Raw genomic sequence first — 19617 nt, 5'->3', positions numbered from 1 at the left:
ATAAATTTTGTAATTTTAATACATAAAATAATTTATATTAGTCTCACAAATTTGATTATATTTTCATATTTTCTAAACGACCAATCGCAATTACTCATCGTTAATTAACATTATTAAATTATAATATTTTATACAGTAAAATATTTATGAAAAAGAAATAAATATATATATATATATATATGAAAATAATAGAAATGTAAATGTTTAAAAAACAACATATGGAAGTAAATAAAAGCAATATATAGAAAAAATAAATGTAAATTTTTGAAAAACAATATGTGGAATACATTAAACTTATATTCTTATTTTGCTAAGTTTCTTATTTTCCAACAAAAAAAAGAGTATTAACAAAAACTATATTCGATTAACCCTAGATCTTTTCATTATAAATAATAACCGGAGGCATCCTATTCTATCATAATTTTTAAGTTGTATATTTTGAATCGTTGGTAACAGCTAGGGTTGCTTACTACTCTTTATTAGGGATAACAATAGCCCACACTGGAAGTTGAGTAGAATTTTAAGTAGTATATATAAGTTATGGACCTCTCTACTCATAGCCTATTAGTTTTGAGTTCGAAGCCCAAAGTCTAATATGGTATCAGAGCCCGATCCGCACATGCTCAACCCAATCTACATCGGCCCAACCAAATAATTGGTCCGCCGATCAATGCCCGAACATTTCGAGATCAATGGCTAAAAGAGCCATCATCTCGAGCGGACGTATTAGGGATAATAATATCCCACACTGGAAGTTGAATAGGATCTTAAGTGGTATATATAAGATACGAGTCTCTCCACTCATAGCCAATTGGTTTTGAGTTAGAAGCTCACAGTCTAATACTTTTAATGGCGCATATTAAATTTTTTTTTATCGCTTTTGCCACTTGTAGCATTTGGACTTCTATTTTTTTTTCTCTCATACTCATAATTTAATACACTCACAAGTTATATATTTTTTTTACCCTCATCATCGATTGTTACGATCGTTTTTTTTGGTGTGTGTGATTCACTCGGCATTACATCCACATCTAATGGATCTAACTTTCCTCATCGATTGTTACGATCGTTTTTTTTGTGTGTGTGATTCACTCGGCATTACATCCACATCTAATGGATCTAACTTTCCTCCTTCCGAGATGCTATATCCCATAAAAATCAATAACTTTGTTACTTGCATATCTGCACCACCACCTAATATGTGTATTATACTTCTGTTTGTTAGATTGTTTGTCAATTGAGATTGAGAGTAGTTTTTATTGTTTTGGTGAGAGTAGTATCGAAAGAGTCCAGCTAAGTTTGTGAATGGTAGATGTGCTAATGAAATAGAGAATGAAACAAAGGAAATGAGTGCTTGCAAAAAGATAGAAAGAGTGATAGCTTTCTGGAAAAAATTGTGAAGACGGAAATTCATATACATATTGAAAATAATGAGAAAAATATGAATTGTTAAAAATAAATTATAGATAAGCTTATGAGTACAGTTCTGTATAGAATCTTATATTTAGAAGAGCTACACTAACCAATATAGTGAAGATAGACAAAGAACAATAGTGAATTTGCGTATACCAAAATGAGAAAGTCGTCAAAGTTAGTCCCCATACAACAATAAATCTAGGAAAGTGATGGTTGCGGTGAGAGTTGAGAAACATACATCTAAGACCGTGCAAGAAAGCTCTCTTGGGAAAAGTGTCTAAGCCAATATTGTGAAAGATGTCTATTGCTAATGAGGTAACTTATTGCGTGGTTCTTTTTTGAAACTTAGGTTGTATATTTCTTCAGTTGGATGATATCTAACCAGACAAAAGATATAAAGACTTGTGTTGAAATTATCGAAAAAGTTGTTCTTCTTAGAATATCAATTTCAATCAAAAACATGAATTAGCAAGACGTAAGAAAGGTAATAAATTTAATTGATGAGATCAGTTTCCTTGCATTATGAACAATTGGCGTCATAATTAGGTAACAAAGAGGGTTGAACACCAAGTAAAAAATGAAAGAGAAAGAAAGAAACGCGGTTGACACCATAACTCCATAAGACAAACTTGGATTATCAAATATGGAAAGAAAGTGAGAAAACAGTAATGACATAACCTCTTTATGGTAACGTTTTGTTCATATGTAGCTGAAACTTGATGGCGAGGTTTCTCATTGTGTTGGGATGAGCCATTTTTGTATAAGAGATGCTCTGATGATCTTTTAGGATGAATGAGGCCATTGTCAAAATATTATAATTATTTTCCTAATAGCAAAATCTTTAATAGTATAAAAAAAGTAAGAGATAATGACACATCATATTTGTAATATATTTTATACTAAATTTTACCCTATAAACTTTTTTTCTTATTAAAACAAAATTTTAAATAACGTAAATGATACTAAAAATATAAATAAGAACATTTATGTTAAATAGAATAAATAATAAACATTATAGTATTTTTGTACTAGTAATTTTAATGTATAGCTAATTAAAAAAATACTAAAACAAAAAAAAATATTAAATCAATTGATAACAACAAACCCCCGCGTAGCGGGGGTTAATAACCTAGTTTAAATAAAAAAGCAATAGTTATTCATACTATAGTGGCTATGGTTATTTCATATGTCTAATTGTCTTTGAAGTTATACGATACATCTTCATGTCAGGAAGATTCACATTTTTCGTTGGATAATTGTTACTTTTTGTTACATGTGTTTTAACATTATTTTAATTCTTTTACAATGTTGATTGTATTTGGATGTAATGTCAGTTACAAAGAAAGAACTGGACAATCTTTTTTTTCGAAACAGTCATTCGATGTTTTATTTTCTTGTGATTTGTTTGTGATTTAAGTATAATTTCTTAAGCAGTTCTCAAATAAACATCTTACTAATAAGATAAAGGCATTGATATGGAAAGTGAAAGAGCAGACTAAGACATCCACAATGATCCTAAGTAAAATAAAGAATCCCGTGATTTTGTTTATGCAATTGTATAGTTTTTGTTATATCCGTGTAATTTTGGTTCGAATTGCGTGAAATATTTTCTTAAAGATCATTGTAATTTTGTTTATACAAGTAACCGAGATAAAATCAAATATTTCAGGGATTAGGTTTGATTTTTAAGAATTAGTCTTCAGAGTTATAAGTCAAAATATTACTTTTCAAAGTAATAGTATGCCATTTCTTTCTTTCTTATAATCGTCACTTTCTTAATTTTACAGAACTAGACAGCTAGAAATCTTACAACCGTACAAGTGATCATCTACTTACAATCATTAGATATCATAATCATTTTTTTCTTAAATAATTTGCCACATTCATTTAAACAAAAAATTGCAATGAGATATAAACTATTATCAAACACAAAACATCCAAAACCAAGTTCAAATAGCGATGTCCAATATTTTATGATAGTATTTTCAATTTTTATAAAAAAAATTCTAACTTCAAATGTAAAAGAAGTTGTTAAACTAATTAATACGAATTTTCTTTTATTTTATTTATATTTAAAATTTATCATTGCTAGTTAGAAGTTAAAGTAAATTAACTAGCAATTATCTTACATTAATCTAACATTTTTGATGAAAGGAAATTAAAACCCGGGATATATTGGTCTGCTTCATAAATTGCAGATTTGGAAATTGATTGTTTTTTTTCTCTCCTTTGAATCAAACCACGAATGATCTGCTTGAAAGATAAATTGGTTGCATCGAAGACTGACCAATACACTAAGCTAAGGTCTGAAATTTCCTGTAACTTATCACTTATCAGCCTTGTGCTTCCGCTAATGCACTGGTTTGTTCATATTGCTACACCCTGCACCTTTGAAGTGATGAAGCTTTGCAATAAATCCTCTTGTATCCAACAATAACTGGTCATGTATCCAATCTCTTATTTCATGCATGGCTGCTATTGAACTTGAATTTCCAAAACTTGAAGCCCTTAACCTTCTTCCTATGTTAATGTAATTGTACTTTCTATGAAGCATCATGTCGAATACTTGATATGCAATAGTTTTTTGTGTGACACTTGTTGACTCAGATTTGAAATCATCAAAAGGATAGCAGCTTGTTTCGATCCGAACGTCACGACACACCATCTGAAGAAGGTCGTGTGTTCGGTCCACGCTCACCGCACCATTTGATAAGCTTTTAACTTGTAAACTCTATGGATTAAAAGCTAAATCTCATTAATACTCGTTTGTCTCTCAATACAAGATCAAATCCCGAAATAACAATAAGATCCAACAACTCCAAACTCTCAGATTAGATAAATGGAAATGAAGAAACAAATAAAAAGTAAGATCAGAATCTTCAACACTCCCTCAGATTCTTCTCTCCCCATCATAGTCTCATAGCGACTAACCTCCCACTTGATTCGACATAACCTTCCTTAATCACCTCTTCTCTTATTTATATCACACTTGTTCTTACTCACGCAACAAACCAAGATTCCTTCCCACATGTCAATTCTGATAAGCAGCAAACATCGTACGTGTGAGCAACCTCATATATGGAGCGATTTATGGCAATATTGTTGAGGTGTTAATTTTTAATTTTAATTTTCGAGATTAAATATTAATGTCAATGGCATTCATCCGTAAATACTTCTCAGCCCCATGATTTATTTGCTAAAGATACTCCAAAAATGTATATATAGATAGGTTTCTGATTTCGAACAGAAAAACATTAAACCAAAATAAAAGGAAAACTCAAATTCACAACCCATAAGTAGAATTATTTCTAACAACCGCTTTGCTACGTCCTCCAGACAGTTGTGAAGCAAATGCAATGTGTACTATTCTTATAAATAAACCAACGTAGCCTAGTACGTATTCACTTATTATGGATAAAGACATGTTTACATGGAAGTTAATATTGATATAACTTATATGGATAGATTAAAGCCATTTTTACATGGAAGTTAATAAAGACATATCTTATAGAGACCGTAGTTAATTAAGCACATTTATAGTCTAAAACATGTAGAATAACAAACTTTTTGTAACGAAGTCTCAAAAGGATTATGGCACAATTATTGTCTTGGAACAATGATCCCTGAGTCTGCGGGAAGGAGGGATGAGTGGAGCGAAGATAAACATCTGAGGGATGCAATCAGCATCGAGACCCAAAAGGCATGGCAGCAAGAAGGACCTACATCCCCGAACTGTCCATTTGTTATAGATCGGAAAATTTCCGGGACACAGTCGGGAATAACTTCTATTGATGACCAACAATCTATTTGGGAAGGTTGCGGTGATGGCAACGGCTGAGCTGTAGCGAATACGGCGATGCATACAACTGGAAGAAGGAAGAAGAACTTGTTGGTCCACATTTTGATTAGAGAATTGGAATGATTTATTGAGTTTATATTTTATATGAATCTAAGTAAGTGATTGGGTTTATATAAGATGAAACAAAATGTTTTTAAGTTGCCTACTGTGAACGTTTTCATTGTCAAGAATTATGGAAGTACACTTGGGATGACCCCAAATAGAGGTGACAGTTTGTTAAGTTGTTTTTTTTTTTTAATTTTTTTTTTTGTTAATGAAACTAAGGCCATGAATGTTTGTATATTTTTTAAATGGTTTTTGGATTTTGGTTTTGGCTTTTGATTTTGGTGTAGATTTTGATTTTTGTAAAAACTTGAATGGTAAATTCTCTAGTTTTTGGTTTTTATCTATAACTTATTCCGAATAAAACTTTTTTATTTATTTTAAGATTACTAAAAAAAATGAAAAGGTCGATGAACTATATTGTTATTTAAAAAAATAATTATAAAATAATTGAAAATAAGTGTTTCGATGGATATTGGTTTTTGTTGAGTGAAAAACTCCAAAAATATGGATTTTGGTTTTTCTTTGAAAAGTGTAGAAACACACAAAAACTAGATTTCCTATTTTTAGGAAAACTATTTCTGTAAAATCTTGAATTGTTATAAAATAGATTTTTGGAAAAAATAAAACTAAAAACCACTAGAAAAACCACAACCATTCAAGGCATAAGAAACTAAGGAAAAAAAAAAACAATACAGATTCAATGAAACGAGATCTGCATAAGATGAAATACTCACTGAGAACAATAATCGGTTCATTTATACCTGATTGAGCCCATCAAAGCCCATCTCATTTATCTTATTTTTGGCATACTATTTTTTGTTTAGATTTGGGTTTTGTGCAAAAAAAAACTTCCAATTCGCTTATTTTTATAATTTTACCCTATTTCCAAAAAATGCAAATTAATCTTACAAAATCCAAAATAATACGCAATATAGCCCTTATTCGATACAGTCAAGTTTTTAAAATTTTGACAAATAATATATCAAATCGAAGCCCTTACGATGAAGAGTTCAACTATACTTTTAGAATTTTAAAAATCTAATGTATGTGACCAGGAAAAACATTTACAATATACGTATAAGAGTTATATTGCACATTATTTTGAGCTTCGTATGATTAACTTGCATTTTTTGGAGATAGAGGGTAAAGTTGTAAAAATGAACGAATTGGAGGTTTTTTTTCCCACAAAATCCTTAAGATTTCACTACAAAAATATTGCGGAAGACGTCACTTTATTAAGGTCGGTTTATCAAGTGACTTGAATAGTTAAATTTAAAAGCAGATTAGTGTCATTTGTATAAACGACGGTAGTATTAATTATTAAATTTCTCATTAATTAACAAAATAAGTGACCTGAAAAATAAAAGGAATCTGTTTTGTGACCTCTGTTCTCTCGGGAAGAATATCGGCGACGACGATGATCGCTCGACGATCTCTGGATAACTCGAGACTCAAGTCGATTGCTCCGATTCAATTGTGCATCTTCGATTAAACTACGGTACGATCGCAATCCTGGAGGTTTTCCTTTTCTTGTTTTCGATATTTATCTTCTCTAATCGCTCAAATCGCGAAGGCTAGAATGGTAGACTCTCTTGCGATTTGGGTTTTGTCTGCTTCAATAAGTTTATGGTTAGGGTTTTCTGATGAATCTCAAATTCTAGAATTGTAACTTGAACGTGAACTTTTACCCAGATTTCATTTTTCATTGAAGAAATTATGATGATATTTGATGATCTTTGATCGCTGATTTGCTACTTAGTCAAATTTTTAATATTTTTTGTGATAAATTGTGGATACATGTAAGTCCCTAAGAGATTTAATATTAACGTTAATGAGAATAAGGTTTAATGTTTTAAAATCTATATAGCAAAATGTATCTTAAAATCCTCTGTTCCACTACAAAATGTAAAAAATCGAATAAAGACAACGATCCGAGTTTAGCCGCCAAATAGACCATTTCACCGAATTTTCTAATGGATATAATAAAAGCATGTCATCAGTTTGACTTGTCAAATAGAATGATTTGTGTGTTTGTTTTTTTTTTTTTTTTTTTTCGGGCAAACTAAGCATATCATATAATAGAAATGAGTTTAACCTCTACTAAGAGAGGATACAACATGGCTACAAAGAGCCGGATAAACCGAAACAACGACATACATAGAGGTCGAGCAAGAGTAAAAGCTAACAGCAACAACAAAGCTCAAAATGAGACTTTGGGATAACGGTGAACTAAAAAGTTCTACCAAAGAGGCATCCAACCACGAGCATCCAACAAAGCAAACATCTTTAGTTTGGAAGTTCTTGTTGAAACCACAAGGAGGAGAAAACAAAGCCTCCATAAGTCCTGACGCCAAACAGTCAGCAAAAGCTGAACGAGAACAATCTTGAACAATGATCCTCGCTTCTACATCAAGTAGAACAGTCTTGAACACAATGCTCCCTGTAACAATACCACTAAACACAAGTGAAGTATTTGGGAGGATAATAAGCTCCTTAGAGGAGAGATGAGGGCTTTGAAAACCCCAAAGAACCAGGTTAACTGGTCGGTTGTCAATACTCAAACATCTTTGTCCAAGCTGCCACGAGACAACTTCTAACAAAGCATAATCGAGATAAACTCTGCATACTGCAGTAAGTGATCGCATCAAAGCGATAAGAGTGCTAGAAGAGAGCACAAATGTAGACACAAGAGTATCCAAGCCCATCAAAACCGAATAAGCCAGATCAGAGTTCCACAAAACCAAAGCCAAAAACTCAACGAACATCCAAATAATTCTTTCCATCCTAAAAGAATTAGAGTGTGAAGAGCTAGAGCATACTTGGGGGAATGTCTGAGGAGGGAAGGTGTAGGCGTCGATGAGATAACAACCATCATTGAAGGAGGCTATGGTTGAAGAGGTTGGGCAGTGACGAGCATCAAGATCTCCGAAACAGATTGCAAAAGGAGACTCGTCGGGAGGCTGCACAGTGAGGGGCCCCTTTGCTGGCAGGTGAGAAAGACTCGTCGTCGACGGAAAGCTAGCTCTGGCGGAGGAGAGTTGGAGGAGTGAGTCAAACGTGCTGAAGGAAGTGAAGCTCGGCGGTTGAGAAAGAGATTCACCAAAGGAGAGGCAGATTTGCGGGTCTGGTGGATCTGGTGGTTCTGGTGGAGTCGGCGGAGACGGAGGCTCCGGAGGTGGTGCACGAGTGGGCCTCAGATTGAGGAAAGCAACCGAGGACATCGGTAAGCAACTAGAGCGGCTCGAAGTCGACAGAGGAGAGAACGTCATCTTAGGTGAAAAAAAACTCGCCGGAAAAACAGATCCGTCACCGGACAAAGAGGTCCACCTGAGAGATCTCCCCTTAGCAGCAAGCACCGATCAGGAGAAGACGTTGTCGGAGGAGCAACGCCGGAAGAAAAAGCTCATTTCGTCAAGAGGAGCGGCTCCTCGGTTCTCGTGCCTGGGAGAGAATTTTAGGGCGAACTCTCAACACCGCCACAAATTCTGTGTGTTTGTTCTTAGTTAAATATTCATTGCGAAATTCGAACCATTCTGGTTTCGCAAACCAAACAACAACATGTGTATACGACTGACTATTCGTTGTATGCTATATAACTCACAAAAATAAAATTAACCATGTCTCAGTTAATATTCAAAAGGCAGCTCATGTTAAATAGTTGTCTCATTATGGATGCATCGAACTCATGGGACGGCATTGTTCGAAACGTTCTGTAATATGCAAAGAAAAATTGTGAGTTGACTGGTGGATTTGTTAAACCGAGAAACCAAGAAAACTAATCTTACATGTTTGGTGGTTTTGTTAAAGCAAGAGAGCCAATAATTAGAAATTTAGATAGTGCACAAGCCACATGAGGCCGTCTTATACTGGTTCTGTGGAGGCCATGAAGTTCGTTAGTATTCTCTATAAATATTTCGATCAACATGTTATCCATGTATATAGCAACCTAGTTGATGACCAAAATACTCCGAATAATCTCTATACTATTAAAAGAGAAGTACAAATGCAAATGGGTCGGGTCAAAATCAGAAAATTGACCCAAAATTCTGAAATCGGATCTTTGAATTTTTTTTAATATGATTTTTAATTAATATTTAATAATAAAAAAATCGAATTAAAATCAAATATTTATGGAAATCAAATAAAATCTGATTGTATTTATGGTAACTAATTATAAAAGCATATTCCAAACAATATATACATTAATTACGTATAATATATTTGTTCATATATTTTTGGAACTAATTCCATAACAATCAACGTTTTTGTAATTTATTTTGCTTATTTTAGCCAATTATCATTAATTAAAATATATCTTACTTGATTTCTAGAAAACTTATCACAACGAACCCATGTATTTTATAAATTAAAAAAATATTTTTATTTTGGTTGTGTAAATTAAATCTCCATACCATTAAAAGAGAAGTACAAATGCAAATGGGTTAGGTCAAAATCAGAAAATTGACCCAAACTTCTGAAATCGGATCTTTGAATTTTTTTTTTTAATATGATTTCTAATTAATATTTGATAAAATCGAATTAAAATCAAATATTTATGGAAATCAAATAAAATCTGATTGTATTTATGGTAACTAATTATAAAAGCATATTCCGAACAATACTATACATTAATTACGTATAATATATTTGTACATATATTTTGGGACTAATTCCATAACAATCAACGTTTTTGTCATTAATTTTGCTTATTTTAGCCAATTATCATTAATTGAAATATATCTTACTTGATTTCTAGAAAATTTGTCACAACTAAACCATCTATTTTATAAATTAAAAAAATATTTTTATTTTGGTCGTGTAAATTAAATAGATATGAAATCCATGTAACTAATTTTAATTTAATTAGATTAAATCGAAACTATGGTATTGTCATACTGATAGCTTACCAAAGAATTTTAGGGGGGTTTATTGGATCATTGATTTGAATGGAATTGGAAATCTAACTAAAATCATGTGTTATTCAATCATTGATTTTAAAATCTTTATAAAAATCATGTGTTATTGGTTCTATGATTTACAAATACTAGTTCAAATCACCCTTTATTCAATATTGAAGATTTGAGTATGGATTTGATTTCATATTGGATTTGAATGGATTTGAAAATCTGTTTTAGTTATAAATAGAGAGATTGAAATCCTTGGGTTCCACCTAGTTATTTGGGTGGATTTGAAAAGAAAAAAATATTAGTAGTTTTTATTTTCCATAATGTTTTGAATATCAAAAAGAAAAAAAACTGCTAATACAAAAATCACGAAACATCTTCGTATAATACCATATCGATCACAAAAAAAAAAACTGCTAATACCAAAAATCATGAAACACCTTCATATAAAAGTATATTTTTATCATATAATAAAAATCAAAAATACTAGAAAACAAAGGAAGGTTTTCGAAACCAAACAAGACTAGAGGAAAAATTCTAGAAAACCAACAATACTAGAAAACAAATAAAAATTAATCTAACATTCCATAATGTTACGCTTAATCCAACCATGACGTTCATTAGTAGACATACTAACAAAGATTTCTTTCATCCCCAATTGGTGAATCACTTTAACCGCATCGTAACGAACGGTTTTTTTTCCAAATTATGGACTTTTTTGATATCTTCCCATATGTGTGGAGAGAACAATCAGTGGAGAGAAACAAGAGCATCAAACATGTGGAGTAATTCAGTTCAGAGTTCATAGATGAGAACATGATAGGTTATTTTGTTTATCATAAAAAATTTCATGTTTTAATTTTATAATCTCTTTTCTATGATTTTCAAATCCATTTTATTTGACTCTAAAATCAACTTTATTTGATTCTCAAATCCACATTGTTTGATTTTAAAATCAGTGGATTATGTGTGAATTTCCAAATGTGATAGGGATTTCTAATTCTATTCAAATCAATGATCCAATAACCCCTCCTTAATTTTAAAGTTATAAAGATTTTTTGAATATGATTTTTAGAATTATTCAACAAGATAATAAATATTTATTAAATTTTGTGAATCATGAAAAATAATAATTAATTTTCAATCATTATATTTCACCTTTCAAAGTTTCAATCTCTCATCTAACAAATAAGATACATATTCCATTTTCCTATGTCCAAATTCTATTTTGTTGTATGCCTAAATAATATTCCCATTAGAGCTGTCAAAGCGAGTTGATTCGTCCCGTTAAGCCCGTTTTGTGATAGGCAAAATATATTTTGACATATAATTAGTCGGTCCACACGACCCACGGGTAGCATATATGAAACACAAATCCGTCCCGCGAATGTGTATGCTGATTTGCGGGGTTGTTCGTGGGTTTTTGTTTAAATAGTTTTAAAGTAAAGAAAATTTAAAATACTACTAAAATAAATTAAAAAATTTTAGAGAAAATAATTTTGTGATAGGCAAAATATATTTTGACATATAATTAGTCGGTCCACACGACCCACGGGTAGCATATATGAAACACAAATCCGTCCCGCGAATGTGTATGCTGATTTGCGGGGTTGTTCGTGGGTTTTTGTTTAAATAGTTTTAAAGTAAAGAAAATTTAAAATACTACTAAAATAAATTAAAAAATTTTAGAGAAAATAATTTTATATATCATTATATTTATAAATATTATAATTTCATTTATTAAAAGTTTTTTTAAATTACCAAATGTTGAATAAATTATATTTTTATCAATAAATACTAACATACGGGCTGATCCGCCAACCCGCGGACGAAAACCGATTAAAACCTATGATCCACTACGAATCAATCCATGTTGCCCGTTTATTTTATGGGTTTAATATATTTTCCCAAATCTGCCCCATAGTGAGATGATTTGGGCTCGAGACGGTTTTTGACCTATTTTGACTGCTCTAATTCCTAATCATCTAATTTTAGAATTCTAAAACATAAAATTCTATTTTATAATCATAATTAATATGATCGGTTTAATTATAAATAATTTAACATTTTCTCTACAATTCGTTATTATGAATATTTATAAGTACACTACACGATTCATTCTACTTAAAACACGGACAATATTAAAATCAACGTATGTAAACCAATATTCTCCCGCGGTGGACCGCGGGTCCGATCCTAGAATCAAGTCATATAATTTATGTTTAAGTCTAAAACTTGTATTTATTTTTTGTTGTTGTTTTTCTATCAAGTTATTACTCTGCACCGTTTGTTATATTTTCATACAATTAAAAACATTTTAATTTTGCACCGATTGTTATGTACTAATCACAATTATTCCATTCGCTCCGCTTATTCAACACCGTTCCACGTCAATCTACAAAGCTTTAGAATTCTCACTCTCCCAAATCACACACAATTCACTCTAAATTAATATATAAGAAACATGAGTTAATCGATTTCATGAGTTATGAGTAAGACTAGAAGTCTTTAGGGGTTCGAAGGTCGAAATCATGGCTAATTATAAGTTGTGAAAGTGCAAAATTTTGTACGAATGTAGCATACATTTAATGTTGCCTGGATTGTTGACCAGATTCAAGTTAACATTGTCCACGTCCATTCATTCCCACTCTCCTCACTTTTGTTATTTTTTTACCTTTCAGCTTTTGATCTCTTGTTTGTTGTTGATAAAAGCGCATGTGAACAACTTTTGTTCTCTTGTTTTTGGTAGGCATCTCTCCAGAGTATATTTATTTAGGGGGGAAATGTCATTTAAATCGTCAGTTTGCCATTTTCGTTGGTTTAAAGCATGAACTATGTATCTGGTAATTTAAATCCTCAATTTTATGTGGACCTGGTGTTTAAATCCTCAATTTTATGTTGACTTTCAATTTAATCACGAATTCTCGTAAACTAAGCCAATTGGGGCACATCGTTAACTGGCTAAACAGAGCAATCTGACAAAGAAGAAGATGAAAACCATGTTGGTGTAGAAGAAAAATTATGTGATGGCTTCGAAGTGCTAGTTCTGCGATGATATCGTCTTATTAATCCGTTTAGCCAGTTAGCGATGTGCATCATTTGACTTTGTCAATGAGAATAACATTAAATTAAGGATTTAACCCACCAGGTCTAAAGTTCATGATTTAAACCATCAAAATGGTAAACTGATGATTTAAATGACATTTTCCCCATTTATTTAGTGGTAGAACTCTTAATTTTATTACTATGGCCATTTAAATAATCAATTCATGAATTTTTTTGGGAAAATAAAATAACTTTTTAGTTTTATAGGTAGAATAAATTTAAAAATAATTATTATAATAATTTAAATCTATAGAATTACATTAATAAATCTCGAGCTAAAATAACCAATTTATGGTGGAATTCTAAAAGATGTAATTGATGTCTTGATTGGATCGCGTGAAAATATATAAATCCAAACACAGGTTTGATCTTTCTAATTTTTTTTAATAAACCTTTGTTAGCTAAACAACTTTAGAGATAATTTCAGTTTTATAAATATTGGTCTGTACCAAAAAGAAAAAATTTAATTGGTAACTTGTAATATAAGAGTAGATTTCTTACGGATGTCAATTTCTTGCAAGCGAACATCCTCCATCAACCAAGTGATAATGGTTTATCCGTTTAGTAGTTCCCATTTAAAGAGAAGTTTCCATTTAGGTTTAGATCAGGAATTATCTAAATTACTCACATTTAGCACGTATAAATGGTGTAATGCTTTAGGTCTATTAGAAAATTCGATAAGTGAGCTACTCAACAACTACATTCACTGTAGAAGATTAATTGAATGGTAAAAATTTGTATCACTTCTTGTTTATGAAAGAAAAAATCCATCTCCCATCTTTTGGATCGATGAGAATACTCTTGGCTCATGATGTGTTGTTAAAAGGCATCCGAATAAGATTGGGATCAAGATATAAATTGAATGATCTATATATGGATTCTGTATGAAACTCTTTGTGTAAGGCATTATTTCATACATCTCTAATTGTTTCCCACTTAACTAATTCTTTAGTGAAAAATGGCATATCCCAAAATTTTAGAAATTTGTGGACCCGGATGAAATTCAGATTTTAAGATCTGTCCATCAGTAGAACATATAAAAAGAGAGAAGGACTCACTGACTCAATTAAACAAAAATCTACTTAATTAGAATGGGTGTGAACCTTAATCTCTTTAAAGATCAAGTTTGGAAACTATAATGCCATTCCAAGCCATGTAACCTAAGGTCCATGTCTAGTGATAAATGTCATGTTAAACTATAAATAGATTAATTGTGACACATATATCAACGATGTGGAAGTAAAAGTTCACCATTTTTATAAAATAAGGTTTTATCGCCGATTCTATTGGCTCCACATAAGTTTCCTAGAAATTCAATGTATTCTAACTTGCTTAACCTCTTTTGGAGAAATCCATCAAAACATGGCTTACGATCTAAAATAGTAAATTTTTAACGGGTGTTATGGTTTATTTTAAAAAACAAATAATAAAAGATATTTCATTGAAATCCACCAAATATAGTTAAGCCATGCCTTGAATATAAAACCTGGAAAAAATACAAGTATCACCTTTTAATTTTTTTTTTTTTTTTTTTTTTTTTGTATCACCTTTTAATTTGTCGATCAGAATTGACAATCATAATATATATTTACAAATATCAATTTATCAAGTTCACGGTTCATAGAAAAATATATGCCTTAATTCGGGGGTTAGAGTAGATTTATAGGCGGAAGATAAAATGGTAATGTCGGGAACTACATGGAGTCTTTTGTTTCTTTGCTTAGAGATGGAAACATTAATTTAGAATATGTCAGAATATTCTTATTCATGTGATTTTTTGCCAAGATTTTAACGATATTTACTAAATTCAATTTCTTTTTTTTTTTAGAATAAAATGTAAAATTTATTCAACAAAAACTGTTTTGCATCTAGTGCAGTGTTTGTGTTAAAATGGTTATAATACAATGTTCATGAAAACAAAAACCAAAAAGTCGAACTCGTTCTTATCGTGATGCAAACCAAAGCGCCATACACCCTTCATACTTTCGATCTCTTTGCTCTCTAATGGACGCTAACCTGTTGCGGACTTGCTTGGACTATCCCTCCGATCCGTTGAGTGGATAAAGTTGGAACTTCGCCATGTCGTCTACTCTTCCGTACTTTCCATAGAGTTGAAATGCATACCTTGTCAAAAAGCCTATTCAGTGAATTCAATATCAAACAAACAAAAAACAAGGATTCATTAATAAAGACTACTAGACTAGAAGCCTATACATTTTGAGAGTTTGATGCTGATGAAAAATATCAACAAAATTTTCGTTAATTAGAGGGATGGGTTAAAGTATAAATGAAAGTTGAAACTGCTAAATTTGGCCCCAATGTATAGCCTAGATTAATGTTGCCTGAATTATTCACCAGATTCTTGTTCACATTGTCTACATGCATTCCTTCTTTTCCTCTCTTTTTTTTCCTTTAAGCTTTTTCTCTCCTTTGTTTAATTTTGTCCGAAAGCTTTTGTTCTCTCTCTTTTTTTCATTTTTTTATTTTCTTAATAATAAAAGTCGCATGTGACCCTCTGATCAAAAGTGAACCATAAAGATAAGCACCGCCACGTTTACACGAGATCCACACCGTGGACATCATATCATCTTACACTCTATTCACAATTACTCAAATTGCATAGCACGTATAATAATACTGTTACAAAGTTGAAAAAACAATTAGAGATTCTGAATAAATGGGCAAGAACCCTTGTTCTAAAAATTTTGGTCTAGCTCGATTACTCCCCGCTTAATTGTTAGGTCCACCCTCTCCGCTTCGATTAATGATTAATCCCTTAAAAAATCAGTCACCCGATTACTCTCCGCCTAATCCGATTAATTCCCGTCTAATCCGATTATTTTCCGCTTATTCTTACATATCCTGATTATTTTTTAATTGCAAGTATAACACAACTTTTTTTTTCTGTTATTTAAACATTTTAATTGGAAGTTTGTGATGTTTTACAATAATTTATGTTCAAATTTTTAATAAAACTCTTAATTTTTAATAAAAAATCATAAATTTTGCTTTAAAATATATTTTTATGTGTTTCCTATCATTTTGAAAACAATATTAGATTAATATATTTTTAAAATATTAAAATAACCCTAAAACTAATCCCCGATTAATCCTCGATTTTAATCCAATTTTCTAATTAATCGTTAGGTCCATACCGAATGTCCGACTAGCGCCTACCGATTTTTCAAACAGGACAAGAACATGTATTGACAGGAATTGACGAATAGTAATTACAAAAAAAATACTGAAGAATGATTTTTAATATATTTACCTTCTTAAATATCTTGTTGAATCTTATCCTATACTACGACTATGCCACCTAATTCTAGAAATAAACAAAAAAATTTAAAAATATTAATTTAATCAAGATTTTTTTCTTAATAAGTAAGCCAAAGAACACGTCTCGTAGTATTACAGAAATGTTTTTCAATCTGTCACAATTAAAAAAGAAATAGTATCATACATGGTAACGTATCTCCATTTATTTTTTTAATATTAGACGTTTCTTATTAAGAGAAATCCTACTTTACATTGAACTTTAATTTGTGGTCCCTTGATACCACATTTTCCTATAAATCAAGTACACGCAACAGCATCAACAACAACAGCCACAAAACTTTTTTCTTTCATTCTCTAAAAATAATCTTTCTGGTGAGTAACGAAAAAAAAAAAATGTGTCCGGCGGAGAACAAATGGGTTAAGGTAAAGATTCAATCTTTCAATCTCTAGATTATAAATTAACGATATTTATATTCTTTGATTTGGTTCTTGGATCTTTAATATGTGATTTTGATTATGTTAATCAGGTGGGTCAAAAAGGAGCTGGTCCTGGGGCTAGAAGCTCACATGCCATGACCGTCGTTGGTAACAAAGTTTACTGTTTTGGTGGTGAACTTAAGCCAACGATCCATATTGACAACGATCTTTACGTTTTCGATCTTGAGACTCAAGAATGGTCGATAGCTCCTGCGACCGGAGAGGCTCCTTTCCCCTGTTTTGGTGTCTCAATGGTCACGATCGGTTCAACGATCTATGTCTACGGTGGCCGTGATGATAAACGGAGGTACAATGGTCTTTATTCGTATGAAACTGAGACTAATGAGTGGAAATTGTTGTCTCCGGTTGAGGAAGGGCTTCCTGGTCGTAGCTATCATTCAATGGCTGGTGATGATCGGAAAGTTTATGTCTTTGGTGGTGTTACTGCTAAAGGACGTGTGAATACGCTTCATGCGTATGATGTTGTTGACCGGAAATGGGTTGAGTATCCGGCGGCTGGGGAAGCTTGTAAAGGCAGAGGAGCACCGGGACTTGTGGTTGTGGAAGGGAGAATTTGGGTTTTGTTTGGGTTTGATGGTAATGAATTGGGTGATATTCATTGTTTTGATTTGGCTAGTGAGCAATGGAAAGCTGTGGAGACTACCGGGGATGTACCGCCGGCGAGAAGCGTGTTTCCGGCGGTTTCTTATGGGAAATACATTGTTATTTATGGTGGGGAGGAAGAGCCACATGAGTTGATGCACATGGGAGCTGGGAAATTGACTGGAGAGATTTACAAGCTTGATACAGAGACATTAGTGTGGGAGAAGATTGTGGATGTGAACGAGGAGGAGAAGCCGAGTCCACGCGGGTGGTGCGCGTTTGCGGCTGCGGTTAAGGATGGTGAGGAAGGTCTGTTGGTTCATGGTGGTAATAGTCCGACCAACGAGAGGCTTGATGATTTGGTGTTTTGGGGTTTCTCTCGTCTTAATGTCAATTAATGAGTTGCTTTGTGTCTTTCGTTTGTAAACTGCTTAGTGTGTGTATGTGTTGCTTTAAGGAGTTTATGTGGTGATGATATGTAACTGCTAAGTGTCTGAGCTATGTGGTGACAATTTGTTACCTATTCCAAATATTTTATTAAGTTTGGTTCCAATTTGTTTTTAGTAAAGTTGTTTTGTTGTTTAAAATTGGGTAATATGATGATATGTATTCAGACGAATGAGAAATTAACTGACACATTTATGTACTGTTGTACTTTACTGTGCTGGTGTAAATAAACAAAACTAACCTTTTTTAATAATTGTGTGATTATTTGTGAAACCTCTCTCCTCGTCACTTCCTCCTTCAAATCTGGACAGCTCCGACACATAGTCCATCACGAACACCATCATTAGACTTGTCCCATCTCTGGCAAGCCACCGTACCAACTCTTATGCACTAATTTATGACGGCTCATATGGATTTGAGATCCAAAATTTTTGAAGTTTCTGATATGTCTCTCTCTCTCCATCAAATTCTGATACAATTTCTCCGGCGTCTCTCGAAATTGCTCGCAAAGTATCGTCAAAACCAGATGGATAGTGGCCAAGCAAATTTTGTTGGTCGGCAAAATCGAATCCTCCATATTCGGCATCTGCGGCGGTGAAGAATCGCCAATGTAATTGTTTCTGTAAGTTTTTTATTAAGTGAGAAAACTTGTTATTTTTGTTATTGGTTATTTTCGTTGTTATCACTTTAATCTGGTTATCAATTGTTATTGGTAAATATTATATATGACTTACACGTTAATATAAATATTATTCATATATCGACTATCTTACTATGATAATATAAATATTATTCGGATATTTAATATGTTAGCACGTTATCATTCTATGTAATATGTTATTATAATGAGTAATTACACTATCTACCGTAAGACTGAGAAGTATTTAATTCAAAGGAGCAGTGGCACGTTCGTAAATAATGTGTGTGTTTGGTTAGTCTTGAAAAGACCATTATACCCCTATTGCTTGTAGAGTCTAGTAGTTACACCGAGACATAATTGCGATTCGAAACCCTCGGCTTATGTGTCGTTTGATAGTTAAAAGCGATAGTTTCTCTTTTGCATTTATTGAAGTCAGTTTCGTTTCTCTGTTGGATTTTTGAATTCTCTGTTCTTCTCCCTCTGTCGAAACCGTAACGAAAGCGAGAGAGAGAGAGAGAGATCTGAATGGTGAGGTCAGATGGAAAACCTGCCGAAGAGAGTCTTTAAGTCTGGCGAAGAGCCAGACGGCGATAGGGTTCACAAGTACTTCCAGCTCTAATACCTAAACGATTTAGCGGAGTATCTGAAGGATGACGAAATTTTGAAGATCAAAGGCTCGCGGCTTGGGAAATTGTCCGATATTGGGAAAAAGTTTTTTTTTTCCAACAAACTTTGTTTGTTTTTGCTTACAAGGCAGTTAGCAATCCAGAAAAAGCATGAGATTTGGTTCGTATTCGCGGGTAAGCCGATTAGGTTTGGTCTGAGGGAGTTTGCATCAGTGA

At 32.4% G+C, this 19617-nt stretch overlaps 3 protein-coding genes and 1 pseudogene across 4 annotated transcripts; 1 reads left to right on the top strand and 3 right to left on the bottom strand.

The window, feature by feature from the left end:
- Nucleotides 1-601: 601 nt before the first annotated feature.
- On the bottom strand, nucleotides 602-849 carry LOC110228696 (annotated as a pseudogene).
- Nucleotides 850-4759: 3910 nt separating this feature from the next.
- Nucleotides 4760-5377, bottom strand: LOC9299955. Its single transcript, XM_021015102.1, is given in 2 exon segments — nucleotides 4760-5112; nucleotides 5115-5377. Coding segments are annotated over 2 exon segments (309 nt in total). The 5' UTR covers nucleotides 5317-5377; the 3' UTR covers nucleotides 4760-5005.
- A 2025-nt stretch (nucleotides 5378-7402) lies between these two features.
- Nucleotides 7403-8874, bottom strand: LOC9301692 (formin). 2 transcript variants are annotated; one of them, XM_021015978.1, is made up of 2 exons: nucleotides 8140-8874; nucleotides 7403-7774 (listed from the first exon to the last, which is right to left on the bottom strand). In XM_021015978.1, the coding sequence occupies exons 1-2, from the start codon at nucleotides 8587-8589 to the stop codon at nucleotides 7730-7732; spliced, it is 495 nt and encodes a 164-aa protein (XP_020871637.1). In that variant the 5' UTR covers nucleotides 8590-8874; the 3' UTR covers nucleotides 7403-7729. The 2 variants fall into 2 exon arrangements, with proteins under 2 accessions (XP_020871637.1, XP_020871638.1); XM_021015979.1 differs by having other exon boundaries at nucleotides 7403-7760; nucleotides 8140-8871.
- A 7760-nt stretch (nucleotides 8875-16634) lies between these two features.
- On the top strand, nucleotides 16635-18256 carry LOC9301691 (nitrile-specifier protein 5). The gene is made up of 2 exons (XM_002865571.2): nucleotides 16635-17031; nucleotides 17136-18256. Exons 1-2 carry the CDS (start codon nucleotides 17002-17004, stop codon nucleotides 18084-18086), a joined length of 981 nt encoding a protein of 326 aa, XP_002865617.1. The 5' UTR covers nucleotides 16635-17001; the 3' UTR covers nucleotides 18087-18256.
- The last annotated feature ends 1361 nt before the right edge of the window (nucleotides 18257-19617 follow it).

This window comes from Arabidopsis lyrata, assembly GCF_000004255.2.
Source record: "Arabidopsis lyrata subsp. lyrata unplaced genomic scaffold ARALYscaffold_8, whole genome shotgun sequence".
In the NCBI taxonomy this organism is placed as follows: Eukaryota; Viridiplantae; Streptophyta; class Magnoliopsida; order Brassicales; family Brassicaceae; genus Arabidopsis; species Arabidopsis lyrata.
Note: the sequence above shows the minus strand (reverse complement) of the source record. Positions and strands in the feature narration are given on the sequence as shown.